Genomic DNA, 16,065 nt, shown 5'->3' on the forward strand with positions numbered 1-16,065 from the left:
TTGTACTGAATACATTTTGGTGCCTCTACAATACTATATTTCTGCCTACCAGTGGCCTTGACTACTTAGTTTTTACCTTGTCTCTGATAAAGGTGTCATGGTGTGGAAAAACCTCCTCCACACACTTTCTCTTTTTTATCTTATCCTTGAGCTTTAATATAACCTTCTTAGAGCCCATTTCTCCTTGCTTCCTGAGGTGACTTTTGCTAAGATGACAGAGAAAGTGTAGAAATACATTGGACTTGCTAGTAATTCTTAGCTGTCGGCTGAGAAACCTTTTATCAGTCAAAAAAAACCTGTTTCTCATAGGTAAAATGGCCATAAGAATGCCTACCTTGCTTCTGTAAATAATATTTAATCAGATTTATTGATTATATTAATTTCCTAGGGCTGCCATAACAAATTACCACAAACAGGGAAGCTTAAAACAACGGAAATGTATTCTCACAGTCTGGAGACCAGAAGTCTGACATCAAGGTACTGGCAGGACCACACTCCCTCTTAGAAACCATAGAGGAGAATTCATTCTTCGTCTCCTGCAGCTTCTTTTGGCTGGAGGCATTCCATGACTGTGGCCACATCATGTCAATGTCTGCCTTTGTGGTCACATTCTCTCTTCTTCTTCTCTGTGTTAAATCTCTCTCTGACTTATTCTTATAAGGACACATGTTATTGGACTTTCTTTTAAAGATACATGTTACTGGGCTTCCCTGGTGGCACAGTGGTTGAGAGTCTGCCTGCCGATGCAGGGGACACGGGTTCGTGCCCTGGTCTGGGAAGATCCCACATGCCGCGGAGCGGCTGGGCCCGTGAGCCATGGCCGCTGGGCCTGTGCGTCCGGAGCCTGTGCTCTGCAACAGAAGAGGCTGCAACAGTGAGAGGCCTGCGTACCGCAAAAAAAATAAATAAATAAATAAATAAATAAATAAATAAATAAAGATACATGTTACTGGATTTAGGACCCACCAGGTAATCCCAGATGAACTCTTCATCTCAAGGTTTTTAATCTGATTACATGTGCAAAGACCCTTTTCCAAGTAAGGTAACATTCATAGGTTCCAAGGAAAAGGACATATACATGTCTCTTTGGAGGTCACCATTCAGACCACTACATTGAACACCATCTTCATAAGATCTAAGAAAAAATTTCCTCTTATATTAGCCATTTAAGAACAGTATATGTAGATTCTTAAAGAATTTTAGAAGATGCTTAAATTTCATAGATTACTTTAATGAGTCCTAACTTCTGTAAAGTGAAAAGCATAGCCCACTCTCTGTACATTTCCTCTGCAAAATGTCAATCTTTCATGTATTTATAGAATTGTAGTGCTGCATGGTTATAGTGGAATAAGTTTTTTTCTGTTAAAAAGGCACTAATTTTTTCTATATGTAACTGTAAAATGTTGACTAAACATTAACTTTGGTATTAGTCTAGGAACTTCTAAAAGAATTCACAGTGACAGTTTTTCTAAAGCCAAAGTAAACCTTGGTCAACATTTATGGCTAGATATACATACTTTATTATTAAATATTAGGAGATTTGGTAATGAGTCAACATTCATATAAATATTGAGATTACTGACATCATGGTGCACTATCTAATGAGGAAAAAAAAGGGAAAAGAATGACAAATGATCTAATTAGGTGACTCAGAATATCTAGTTGCATGTTGCAGACTTAGTATGTTGGTATACTTTCAATGAATTATGTAGGAAATTATAATGGTACTGGAGGAGACTGGCTTCACAGAGTCTTAATTTTTATTAATTCATTATAGCCTGATTGTTTCCAACAAGACTTAGTGTTTAGAGTAAAAATACACAAATGAAGTGTAGATGTTATGATCTTTGCTGCATGTTCCTAGATATTAGATACTATATATGCATATTATCTAGTATGCTGAAATCCATGGATTTGTATCTTTATTGCTTTGCTACATTTTTAGAAATAACAGACACAACACAATGATAAGAACTTAATTAAATCTCTTGTCCATACCTACTGAAGAGGGTCATTTTCCCTTGGTTTTGGCCTTCTTGCCATTTTCATTCCATTTGATTTGACCAAGAAAATTTGAATTAAATTTGCAAGTCAAATGACAGGAGACATTTCTCAAAAAGGCCTAATATCTACTGATCTTCTTTTCATCTATTCCTTTGTTATAAACATTTGTCTGGCAAGTGCCTTCATTAACTCTGGCTCCTTGTTGCTTTTGCTTGCATGTAACAGGATAAACAAAAGCCATAACTCCATAATTTCAAATAAATGGGACCTAGACCAAAGTAAACTTTCTGCATCAGGGCAACAACAAGAGATGAACTACACTGAAACAAATAGAGAATTTACATTTGCCTCCTTTCTTTTATCTGGAAAAAACAATAGACAATGGGGAAAGAACATGGGATATTTAAATAATAACAGCAATAATAATGGCCAAAGAAAATAAATAGAAAGAAGAAAGGAAGGAAGGAAAGAAGGAAGGAGGAAGGAACTTAGGACTGTGGGGAAAATTACACAAATAGAGTTGAAGAATTATCCAGGTAGGTACCGCCTATCTCTTCAGATGGACTTTTTAGTTTTTCATGGAGTATGCATATAGAATTAATAAGTGACCATAGCACTATCTAGTGTGCTGAGGCTGCTATAACAAAATATTTCAGACTGGTAGCTTCAACAACACAATTTTATTTCTTACAGTCCCAGAGGTGAGGAAATCCAAGATCAAGGGGTAGGCAAGATGTGTTTCATCCTGAACCCTCTTCTTTTGGCTGCTTATAGGTGGCCACCGTCTCTCTGTGTGCTCCATATGACCTCTTCTTTGTTTGCCCACAATTGGAGAAAGAGAGAGCTCTCTGGTGTCTCTATATTCTAAAGACATCAATTCTATAGTATCAGGGCCCCACCCTTACAAACTTCCTTAACCTTAATTACTTCCTTAGAAGCTCCATCACCAAATACAGCCACACTGGGTGTGTGTGTGGGGGTGGGGGGGTTAGGGTTTCAACATATGAATTATTGGGCTACACAAACTTTCAGTCTATAACAAACACTTATTGACTTATTTGCTAAAGGAAACTTTTCTTATAAGAATATTAATGTTGTATGAGAAAATATCCTTTGATTTCCAATTCCAAATGATTCAAAGACTGAATATCAAGAATCAAAGAGGAAGTTTCTCCTAGACTCCTCAGTAGAATTCTGATGTGCACCTCTTTAAATGATGGTATTTCAGATATTTTAGAGCAATTTTTCTTCCCCTCTGAGCATTCTCTACTTAAATATAAGCAACCTCAACTTATTGCTCATGTTACATGATATGAGTCATGTCCAGGGAAAGACTTGGAAACCATCAATATTTCTTTTAAATTTCCATATAAGACCCTGGCTATATATGCTTTCCAACAGCCTGAAATTGATTCTTCTCACTGACTTATTTTGAACTACATATAACCCCCTGTGACAAAATAACATGAATGGAAATAAATATGAGCCCCATAAAATATGGCTAATGATTACTTCTTCATTTATTCAGCAAATATTTGCTGAGTATTCATTATGCATCATAAATTGGTTATTTGTTACTTGGAAGTTCCCTAGTTTATTTCTGTATCCCCAGGGTCTATGATATCCCCATTATGATATTATTTCTTTGTGGTAAGTGTTCTGATGAAAATAAAGAGGTTTTTAGAAGATTACATAACTAATTTATCTAAGGAGATTGGGGACAACTAGTAAAAGAAAATTTCCCCAAAGGAGTGATATTTAAGCACAGACATAAAGAATGCATAAATTTTAATAATTCAAATTAGGGCTGAGGAGGGATAGAGAGATTATGAGACAGAAAAAAGAGCAAATATGAAAGCCCTGAGGACAGAAAATCCTTAACTCAGAAAAGACCAGGAGGGCTGGAACAAAGAGAGAAAGAGTGGCAAGACCAAATAAAAGTAGGTTAAACGATGTGACTAATGTTGTCATAAGAATCTTTGTTCTGCGCCAAGTCCCGTGTTGGAGACTGAGACTACAGCTGTGACTAAGGCTAGTCTCCCTCAGGGGCTTAGAGTTTAGTGAGATAATGCACACATTTTATTGAATATTATCTATTTGTCTTAATATTATCTATAATGTCAAAACTGTTGCATAAAGATTCTAAGCACTTAATTTTAAAATGGCTCCCTTTGTTAACAGCTTCTAGCGATTTCCAGTAAAATTAAAACAAATGCTCTGGAATAACAAAACGACAAAACTAAGAATATAAGTAACTATTTTTATTCAAAATTAATCTGTTGTCAGAATCTGAAAGAAATTTCATACATAACGGCATAACTGTAATGTGCTATCTGAAAGCAAGCAAGCCTATGCACCTACTATTTACCTGGCCCTTTCTTTACTATTTATTTGATATATACCTTGTATTACTCAGACAAGGAGTAAGGAATGCACCAAACCACTATTTTAGGAATATCATCACTTGAAGTATGCCTGGTGCTATTAGTCCACTTTAACTCCCCTTCATGATCTTTCCTTCAACAGTTAGTCATATACAGAAACAAATGGGTGTGGAGTATGAAGCAAGGTTTTGAAAATAGAGTCATTCATCCTCCTTGCTGTAAGGCTCATAAGCAAAACATTCCAGGAAGATGAGAAAACAGGAAAATCCGCAACTGAGAAAAATAATAGGGAATACAAATATTTAAATATTTCACCTATTGAGAATATCAGAGAACTAGGTGATAAGGTTACGATATGTTCCTATCTCAGTGCAACTCAACTGCACTATATGGGTAGCATATCCATGGACATTAGTCTATCCACCTGGATATTCGCCCACCCTAGAGAATGCCAAATGCTTTTGGTCCATTCTCTTCTTAAATAGATCTTCGCACAATTTCTATCTTTTGTCAAATTCTGTCATTATATACTCAAATTCAAAAGATTTAATTTTTTAAAAAAAATCAATGGTCATTTCCTCTTTTTGTTTCATATATTTTTCAGTTTTAGAAAATGTCTGTGTTTTCTCTAGTAAATCATTATCAAGTATCCTCTTATATTGGTTATGCTCAAAAAGAAAAATAAATAAATGCAGTAAATATAATAAGTAAGGGAAGAAGCCATAAGGACAGAACAGGTTAGGCTGTAGAGAAAACAAGATGATATAAAATGGAAATGCATGCACATACGAAGGACTGGAAAGAAGATTTTTAAATAACACAATAATACAATTGAAGCCAAGTTTAGAGGTAGTGAACAGCTAAGTTACTATCCTTGATATGACGGCCTTTTCCCTTTGCATCATTGTAAAATAAATAAAACAAAAGAAAAAATTAAAAAGAAAGAAATGAGAGTGCACTTTTACAAAAAGTGTCTTCAAATAAACACCATCAATCATCTTAATGTTCAAAGTCAAAAGCTATTTTCTCTTTTTTAATATCAAGAACAAGGTACAGGTGTCTACCATAATTTCTTATACTCAAAATTGTATGTGAGGTTCTTGTTAGTATAGTTAAGATGAAAAAAAATTAATATAGTTATTTAAAGCTATAAGTATCTCTCTAAGCACTGCTATATCTGCATTCATTACCTTTTGATTGACTGCATTTTCACTTACATTGTCTCACATTTTCAAAATTTCCTTTTGATTTCTTCATTGAATCATTGGTTATTGAGGAATGCACTGTTTAATTTCTACATATTTATGAGTTTCCCAAAATTTTTTCTATTATTGATATCTAATTTCATTCTATTACTGTGAGAGAATGCACTTTGTATTATTTATATCTTTTAAAATTTATGGAGGTTTAGTTTATGCCTAGCCTATGGTATACATTGCAGAATGTTCCATGTGTACTTGAGAAGAATATTCTGCTATTTGGGTAGAGTGTTGTATAAATATGTTAGGTATAGTTGGTTTATACTGTTGTTCAAATATTCTATTGCCTTATTTATTTCTGACTAGTTTTTTTATCTATTACTGAAAGGAGAATATTGGAATACCAAACCATTACTTTTGAATTTCTAGTTATTATATCCTCAATAATATATTATGTATGCATTGTTTTATACAATTGCTTTTTAAAAGTTAAGAGAAAAACTATGCATTTATACTGTCTTTGATAACTACATAATTACTTTTCCTGATTCTCTTTGTTTTTAATGTGGAGTTGAATTACCATCTGGGGATATTTGCTTTTCAGTCTGAAGAACTTCCTTTCCTGTTTCTTTTAAGACATGTCTGCTGGTGACAAATGCCCTCAGTTTTTTTGTAATCTGGGAATGTCTCTATTTCATTTTTTTTAAAGATAGCTTTGCTGAATATGTGATTCTTGGTTGAAAGTTTTTGCTTTGAGCATTTTGAATGTGCTAGCCCTCTTCCTTCTGGTGACCATTATTTCTATAAAAATTTATTTGTTAATCTTATTGGGGTTCCCTTGGAAGTGATGAGTCAATTTTCTCTTGCTTTCAGCACTTTGACCTGCAACTTTTTTTTTTTCTGTCTCTTTGTGAATCTCTTTGTGTTTACGTTCTTGATGTTTGTTGAGCTTTCTGAATGTGGAGACTAATGTTTCCAAAATTTTTTGAAGTTTTCAGCCATATTTTTTCTTTTCCTTTCTTTGTCTCCTAGTATTTTCATTTCAGGTATATTTGTGCACTTAATGATGTCCCACATTTTTTTGAGGTTCTCTTCATTTTTCTTCTTTCTTTTTTCTCTATATTCTTCAGCTTGCATATTTTCTATTGATCTATCTCCAAGTTCACTAATGCTTTCTTTTGCCAATTCAAATTTTCAGTTTGTAATTTATCATTTTAGTTATTGTACTTTTCAACTCCACATCTTCCATTATGTTCTTTTTTTGATATTCTCTATGATATGACATTGTTATCACTCCTTCATTTCCTTCTTTAAAGGTTTACTGTAGTTCACTGAACATGTTTACAATGGCTCCTTAGAAGTCTTTGGTTAATCTGATATCTGTTTGCTCTCATGGACAGTTTCTTTTGCCTGCTTTTTTGTTTTGTTTTGTTTCCCTCTAGTTTATGGGTCATGCTTTCTTGTTTCTTTGTATATCTTGTAATCTTTTGTTGAAGACTGGACATTTTTAGAGAATATATTATAGCAAATCTGATATTGACTTCTCACTGAAGGCCTGTTACTGTAATTTCCTTGGTTATTTGTTTAATGATCGGCTAGATTACTTTAGTAAAGTCTACTTCCCCTCTGCAGTGTTAAGCCTCTAATGTTTCACCTTAGGGGATCCCAGCCTTGGGTATGCCCACAGTCAACCTCGAATGGCAGTGGTTTTGGCAGGGTTTTCTATCTCTTTCCCTGCCTACACCCAAGTTGTTAAACTCCACTGATTGCCAGATGATTTCTGTATTGTTTTTAATTTGGGGCCCTAAATTGTTCTACAGACTAATCCAACCCAATTTGGGCTCCTTCAAAAGAGTATTTCCTTTGGCAAGTGTTTCAGATTTGTTCTGAACCTGGCAGGCTCCTCTGCATCTCTTTCCTGGGTTCTTTGCTTCTCCACTGAGGCGAAACTTTGAGCCATTGGCTTTGGAGCTGAATTGGAGACTATGCTGGGTTTCTCTGAGTGACGCCTCTACTTTAGGAGCTGGGCACTTGATGCAAGGGAACAGTAGCCTCAAGTCTTTTTGGCTTGGCTCTCCCAGTGTGAAACCACTGCTTTACAGTCCAGGGCAAGCACAATTGCGGCCCTGTATTCCCTGTGAAGCCTTGCCAAGGTAGAGCCTCTGTTGCACAAGTATAGCCTGTGAAGAAGAAAGGAGCCCCTCTTCTTGGCCATACCAATTCAGAATTTAGTTGATCAATAGGTAGCTAGGAGCAGGGTGAGAACTGGCAACACCTTGCCCTCCAACTGCTAGCTGGGGTGGGGTGGGGGGAGCCCTGTGTTCTTGGCTGAACCAGTTTGGAGTGGAGTTTCCATCTCGCAGAGCTGAGAGAAGGGATGAAGGAACTAGGTTCTGGTTGACAAACTACATTCTCATCATTCCTACCAGACTCTAACAGATTTTCTTGAATAAACATTTCTGCATTTGCTGCTTGTCTCCATTTTAGCAAAAATGACTCACAGACTCCCTTTACTCAGTCAATAATTTTCTTTATATAGAAAGGGATCAACATGTGCAGATACCAGGAGTAGTAAAAAATGAGTATGAGTTTGGTCTTAGACCCATCAATGCTTTTCTAAGTAATAAAGGAGATGGTTTTGTTCTGCAATGAGAAATACTCCTGCTGCAGTTTCTAAATTATCATTATAGTTTGTTTTAAAGAGCAAATATACAAAGATTGCTTCTCATATAAATAATGTTAACCACAAAAAGACAAAAGCCTCGTTGTAATTTTATTAATTGCATCTTGAAGAACAATTCCCATATTCTGTTTTGAACTATGGTATATGAAATCACCCACAAATGTTCCTTGTACTAATTTTAACTGTATTCAATCTTGTCACACACTTTCTGGAAATGTAACACAGCTATATATTCTGTATCTTTTTTGAGATGATGTTCTCCTGCTTTTAGCTTAGTGCTATTTCCTTCTATGTCATGGAAATAAAGATTACTAGATCATTTGGAATACCACTGCTTACTTCCACTAGAGACTTCTTTTCACTCTTCAAATTACTAAATAATGAGGTACAACCAGCAATAACTTAGGAAAAAAAATTGTTAACTCAGAATTTTTTCTTTTTTTTTCTCTTTAACTGCTTACTAGCAAGGTGTTGTAGGTCCACATATATCTTAAACAAAGCAAAACCAAATATAATTTATAAATTTATTTTAGGGAATGTCACTTATTTTTGAATTCTGGTATAGTACTATATGGTACAGAAGATTTAACACATTTACTTAAAACCATTTGAGTGGAATATCTATTCATGTATTTGTGTATTCTGGAAACCAGTAGGACACTGATGACCAGGAACTGGACAGCAATGGTTTGGAATGCCTGCCTTAATATGCATCAACGAGGTAGACAAATGTTCTGGGGTCTGCAAACTTGCCAATATTTGAAAAAAATCCCAACTGAAATAATCATTTTGCCCAAATTGTACTGCACACATTAACCAAAGTTATGTTTACTTGCTTTTGGCTGGAATATCAGTGTGAAATAATCAGTGTTCCCATGTTGAATAGACCTATGTCTTTCATTAATCAAAATGAGAAAATAGATTAATAATTTATATATATATGTATATATATATACATATATACACACATGTATAGCTACAGTTCATGAGATAGAGATGAATGACAATAAAGAGCTCATTTTGGGGGTGAAATTTTGAGAACAATAGCGCTACCACAGGACCAATCACTTCTCACTGGCCAGTTCTACATCGAGCTGAAGTATGCCATTAAGTATTGCTTAAATGTCCTTAAGTGTTGCTCCAGATCACCAATATACATTTCCATATGATTAATTAATACATTAAAAATGGACCACCTGCTCCTATGACTTTTCATCACTTAATTCTTATTTGTGTAACCACTAGAGGTCTTCTCTGCAGAATTTTAAAATATGTGGCATATCTCCTCCAATTGGCAGTTAATGGGACTTTTGTTACGTGTTAGTGTAAAATGCTCCAGAGCATGAGTAAGTGTTTTTAGGTACCTGTGGGAGTCAAATGCACTGTTTTGTATGCCATGCTGTCACATAGTCTACTTTTAACACAGAGCTTCTCAAACATGACTTTCAAATGTGATGAAATTCTGTCACGTTTGCATTATCAGGACAAACGAGAGAACATTCAACTTATTTATGGGGACTTGGGGTAATTTGTGTCTTCTAAAAGGACACTTGAAGATCATTTTTGTAAAAGAAATCTTTCGCATTTACAAGGTGGTGGTAAAACTCCATTAGTTTATCCTGAGACCAAGTTCACTGAACCTGTTAGGGTGTGGATGTTTTGGTCCATGCCAACTGGGAAAGTGGGAAAGGGGAGAGGGAGAGAGCTGGAGTGGTTCAGTGGAGTTGGGATTGTCTTGAGGCTTGCAGAGGATTTATGAACTAGAAAAACAAGTGTTGTTTGGGCAGCCATTTTGAAATGATGCAAACTATTGTAATTTTCACTTTTTCCAGATAATTCCCTCAGCATTTTGGCAAAGCATAATGGATTCAACCGCCAGAAGCAAGAAGTCTATCTTTTACCAATCATAATCAGTGATAGTGGGAATCCTCCTCTGAGCAGCACCAGTACCCTGACCATCCGGGTCTGTGGCTGCAGCAGTGATGGTGTTGTCCAGTCTTGTAATGTTGAAGCTTATGTACTTCCGATTGGACTCAGTATGGGCGCCTTAATTGCCATATTAGCATGCATCATTTTGCTGCTAGGTATGTATTTTCTTCATAGCCTAATGGTCACCATTTTTCTGGTTCATAAATGACTGTAAAGAAGGACAGAAAACCCTAACCCAGCCTAGAAAACCCTAATTAGCATTCTTTGGAAGAAAAACTCCTTTGTATATACTTCTCCAAGCTTTGAGGTCACTAAGAGAAGGGAAGAAAAAAAGAATTGTAATAGTAAATATTCAATTGGAGAGAACTATTCAGTGCCTTTTTAAATCCCATCACTGGTGAAAAGACTAAGCATAATGGTGGTGGAAGTGGGGATGGACCTTTATGTGGTTACAACAGCAACTATTACATAAGAAGGCCTCCAGATCTTCTGATACACACCAGCTTACTTCAATGGGGGCACACATATGTCCAAAATACTCTTTTATCTAAACAATGTATAGATTGGGTTACTGAGTCCATCCAATCACAAAATTTGGTAAGACAAAAACAAACAAACAAAAAACCAAGCAAACAAAATATACATTTTCTTCAAAATTGCATTGTTTCTCAGATATTTTTCTTGATACTACAATCAAATTTAGATGAAGATTGCAAAATAAGGAAAAGTTTTTGTAACTTTTCTACTAAAAAATCAAATTATAAAAATGAGATTAGACAGTAGGAAGACACACAAAAGGGAAGTTATATCTTATCCTGCCCTTAGATAAAGGTTATGTCAGTTTTTACCTTCCTGGTTACATCTGTTCTGTTCACCCAGTACCCTGAGTTGATCATCGTTTCCTGCCACATTTTTTTAAATGTCATTAGCCCAAGTTTGGTGTGGCTGATCTGGCTAGTTTTTTATGTGTTCCTCTCCCTTCCCCCACCTGTAGGCCTACCTTACCAGATAGCGGAGTGCTAGCTTTCATACAAGAGAAGAAGTTGCCCATGCAAAGTTGACATTCACCTTAATATATCATTTCATCTGTGAATGGACATTATTTTATTGGAAAGAGTCTTGAAGGACTGATTTAAAAAAAACACAAAATGTACTGGTTATGATCTATTCAGCTCCTTTTTCTTTATAGAAGAGGGTCATGGAGCCAAAAAATATTGAAGGAACTGCCCAAGATACACAGCAAGTTAGTTATGCTATTTGTGCTGTTTCCCTTTTTGGGCTGTTCACTCTAGAGCTCCTAACGGTATTAAATGCAGCTTTCACCATAAATAGATGCAAACTTGTTCTTTCAACCCAGCTTCTTCATCACCATTTAATAAACAGAAGCAACCTGGAAGAGTATTCACTCAAAATTCAGTGCTCATACTTCAGAAAGGTATTTCACTTAATTCCCAAGTGAATGCATGAAAGGTACGTGCTCATAAGTTTTTAAATAGCACCCCTCTCTCTTAACATACACGATGCGTTGCTTGTGAAATCATATGTGAGTCTGGCTAATCACTATTTTGTGTTTTTCCTGTAGTCATCGTGGTGCTGTTTGTAACTCTGCGGCGACATAAAAACGAGCCATTAATTATCAAAGATGATGAAGATGTGCGAGAAAACATCATTCGCTACGATGACGAAGGAGGAGGGGAAGAAGACACGGAGGCTTTTGACATTGCAACTTTACAAAACCCAGATGGAATTAACGGATTTTTACCCCGTAAAGATATTAAACCAGATTTGCAGTTTATGCCAAGGCAAGGGCTTGCTCCAGTTCCGAGCGGTGTGGATGTGGATGAATTTATAAATGTGCGGCTACACGAGGCAGATAACGACCCCACGGCCCCACCGTATGACTCCATTCAGATTTATGGCTATGAAGGCCGAGGGTCCGTGGCCGGCTCCCTCAGCTCCCTAGAGTCCACCACCTCAGACTCGGATCAGAATTTTGACTACCTCAGTGACTGGGGTCCCCGCTTTAAGAGACTGGGCGAACTCTACTCTGTCGGTGAAAGTGACAAAGAAACTTGACAGTGGATTATGAATAAATCAGTGGGAACTGAGCATTCTGTAATATTCTAGGGTCACTCCCCTTAGATACAACCAATGTGGCAATTTGTTTTAGAGGCAAGTTTAGCACCAATCATCTATAAACTCAACTACATTTTAATGTTGAACCAAAAAAGTAATAATAAAAATAAAAAAGTATATGTTAGGAGGTTATAAATCTTGTGGAGTGTGAATTAAAGTATGTGGAGTGTCTAGAAGTCTTTGGATATTTGATATTTACCTGACCACCACAAAGATTGGGATCCTGGCTCGTCCTTAGAGAAATGGTTTAAAAAGAGGAAAAAATCAAACTTAAAAAGGTGCTTTCTTAGAAAAATGGACCTGCAAGAAATTTGCTACTGATATGTGTCTTCTGCAAGGATTTTTATAAATGCAAATGGTTTTTTCCCCTTCACCAATAAGGATCCCGCCACAAATGATAAAGCAATACTTGGTCCGCTGTACACTCTGACTTTTTGGAGCTTTGGGAGGCCTCCTAGATTATACGGTACGGTGACCACACCTTGTACATAATTGTTGGCCCCATTCATCAGAGACTGAATAGCATCTTTAAATATTGTGTCGAGCCTTAAAATATTCACACGTTTGTAATCCATTCCAGGGTGGGGATTGCCAACTCAAATAGTGGGAGGAGAGAAATCCCATTCAAACAGGCTTGTTCTCTGGAAGCAGGATTGCTCATTCCCCCCGTTCATCTTCTCCCACAAGGACACAAAGATAAACTGTGTCACACAGTGGACTACATAAGAGACAGATGATTTTATTGCTAGCGCGTGAATTTATTTGTTTAATCCTCGAAATAAATATTTTATTGATGTCCATTAATGCTTTTATTTATTAAGGTTGGTAATCTATAGATTAAGGGACTATATGAAAAAAAACCTAAATTATATCCATTAATAATACTTTAGATTGTTTTATATAAATATATATACAATGAATGTTTAATACATGTACATTTTGATGAGATGAGTATGGCAGGCAATATTATCAAAAGGGAAGCTAATAGTCTCCTTAGAGTAGAAAGTGTTATTGTGACTGGTGATGGCAGGAACAGCATTTTCCCAGAGAAACTTTTGGACTGTTTTCTATTTTGTTCATAATCCTAGTATTTGGTGTTTTTACTACAAGCACAAACATCTGAAAGTATATTGATTCATGTGAATATTTAAACTCTAGACTTTTAGATGCCTACATAATGCCCTGCCCAATAAACATGCTTCAAGTTGCCTCCACAGTTTTAGAGCAGGAACTGATTTGTACATAATTTTACTGCTTCTGTTTTTAGCACTTCTCTCCCTGATCTTCATGGTGATGCACAGAATGTCTTAGACTCCAAAAGAGAACAGCACTAGAAGGTGTGAGCATATTCAATTTTTAATGGAAACCTGCCATTTAGGAGTAGAAAATGTATGATAAAACTCAAGTACTACATGCAGATCATTTTAATTTTCTACTTTGCTTTAATGCAATATTGTTTATTTACTCCATGTATTGTATTCAGAGAAACTCCTGTATTGTTTCCTACTTTGTGAAATATATTTTTATAAATACCTTTGTTGTCATCACTTTTTTTTCCCATCAGATGAAGATGGATTAACAGAGTCATCAACTCTAATTAGGATTCTAGAACGTTCAACTAAATTATCATAAGGATCACTTTTATTTGTAAGAGTCTTCATTATCAAGAACCAGAAATGAGAAATGGTTTGGCAATGATCACACAGCAAGATACCAACAGGGACATTAAAGAAACACAGTGTATGTAAAGGCTAGTCCAGCTGTGCCAGTTGGGTCCTCCTGGAAGCAAATGCTAAATCAGAGTTAGGAGTAAAAGATAAGAGAGAGGAAACAGGATTGAGCAGGGAAAGTTTTCATACAGGAATGCAGATTTTAAAACTTGTAAAAGTAGAGAGATTAGGAAGCAGGATTTGACAAGAGAGCCTTAGACTGCAAAGCAAACCTGACAAATCTTTGCAAGGCAAATCAGGGATTTTAATGGGGTCCTGTTAGAGGAGTCTCTCATTGGGAAAATAGAGACTCCAGGTACTTCCCTGGTGGTCCAGTGATTGACAGCCCACCTTCCAGTGCAGGGGGCGTGGGTTTGATCCCTGGTCAGGGAACTAAGATCCCACATGCCACAGGGCAACTAAGCCCGTGTGCCCCAACTAAAGAGCCCATGGGCCTCAACGAAAGATCCCACAGGCAGAAACTAAGACCTGATGCAGCCAAAAATAAATAAATAAATAAATATTAAAAAAGAAAAAAAATAGACTCCAGTTGCCCTGCCATCTCAGTCATTGGCTTGGGGCTGCCTGAGAAAAGTATGGCTTTGCCTAGAAAACCAAAGGCACCAACTTCTGGAGGCTGACTCCACTGTGATTTTTATGAAGTTTGACTATTATACTGAGAACTTACAACTACCCAGTGCTCAGTGACTTAACTGACACCTTACTGAGTTTCTCTTGCCTGAGAATAGTTCATCTTCAGTGCTTATCATCATGGCTATTGAACACTTTTCTATGAAGTCAAAATGATGGCCCAAATTGACTTTAAAATACACCAGGACTTGGCACAGTGACTAAAGCAAATACTTGGTGAATGCAGATTATTAATGGTAGTTTTAGTAGTAACCAATACTAATATTCTGACTATCTCACACATTCTAAACCAAGGCGAGATTATTACTTCACTTATCTCTTGCATACCAGACTCATTTCTAGTGTACTTTTCAGTGAAATGGCATAGGTTAGAGACATATAAACATGTCTAACAAAAATTACACTAGTTTTCAGGAGTATGAAATCCGTATCTTCCAATCTTGGCAATCAATAAAATAATCTTCATATGGTGATTTTCAGGGGGCAGTAGATAATATCTGGTATACCAGTTGTCCAATCTTATCTCAAAATTTACTTTGCCCAGGAAGAGAGAATGAAAGTGTGGTTTTCTCGTTGATTTTCTTCGTCACCATCATCCTGACTCTTTGTGCTTAATAGCCCATTTAAGGGTTTTTTTTAATATGGAATCAAGTAAATGATACCATGTTCATACAGGGATGAACTATACTTTTAGAGTACCCTGAATTTAATAAAGATCTGAGGAATATACACACACACTCTCACACACACACACCCCTACCTTGACTTCAAGTACTTTTTACTTTGGCAATAGAGTTGCTAAAACTTCCTGAACCAAAAGAGGTTGATGGGGTTCCTAAACTTTTAGGATTTGAGTATGCCATACACAACTCTTTAAATAATGCATTTTTAAACTTTATTAAAGTGACTATTTTTGTTTCTGTGCATTGTTTTCTGTCGCAGCAATGTCTTACATATTACATGTGTGGTTATTTGGCAAAAGAAATGCTCATTCAGTCCATAGGCATTTTAATGTGTCTGTAGGTCTTTATTGTGTCCCAAGCATCAGTCTTTTTTCATTCTTGAAACTTATCCCTGCCCAAGTGTTCTCTGCCTAATGGAGAAGAACCAGTGAGTCAGAACCAAGTGAGACAAAATTATTTCCCTCTGCCTACTTCACAATTCAAGGTTCCTGCCTGGGGAACTAATGCATCCCTGGGTGATTGGACACCACATGGGATCAATTCAGTCTCAACCCTGTTCACTATTTGAACAAATCAAATTACAAAAATGTCTTTTAAACATCCATATATGTATACTAAAGAGTATTGAAGCCATTCTTTATAATAATCTTTTATGAGTACAGTAATAAGATTAAAAATAGTTTATAA

The 16,065-nt window shown here is 36.2% G+C and overlaps 1 protein-coding gene across 1 annotated transcript in view; it reads left to right on the forward strand.

The window, feature by feature from the left end:
* Window positions 1-12,275, forward strand: part of CDH8 (cadherin 8) — a gene marked incomplete at its 3' end in the record, with an annotated part of 356,559 nt that extends 344,284 nt beyond the window's left edge. The window contains exons 10-11 of the mRNA XM_079723723.1: window positions 10,103-10,354; window positions 11,782-12,275. Coding sequence (XP_079579849.1) covers window positions 10,103-10,354; window positions 11,782-12,275 — 746 coding nt within the window. The remainder of the gene's footprint in view (window positions 1-10,102; window positions 10,355-11,781) is intronic.
* Between the last annotated feature and the right edge of the window lie 3,790 nt (window positions 12,276-16,065).

The sequence above is a fragment of the Hyperoodon ampullatus genome (genome assembly GCF_949752795.1).
Source record: "Hyperoodon ampullatus genome assembly, chromosome: 18".
Taxonomy (NCBI): Eukaryota; Metazoa; Chordata; class Mammalia; order Artiodactyla; family Ziphiidae; genus Hyperoodon; species Hyperoodon ampullatus.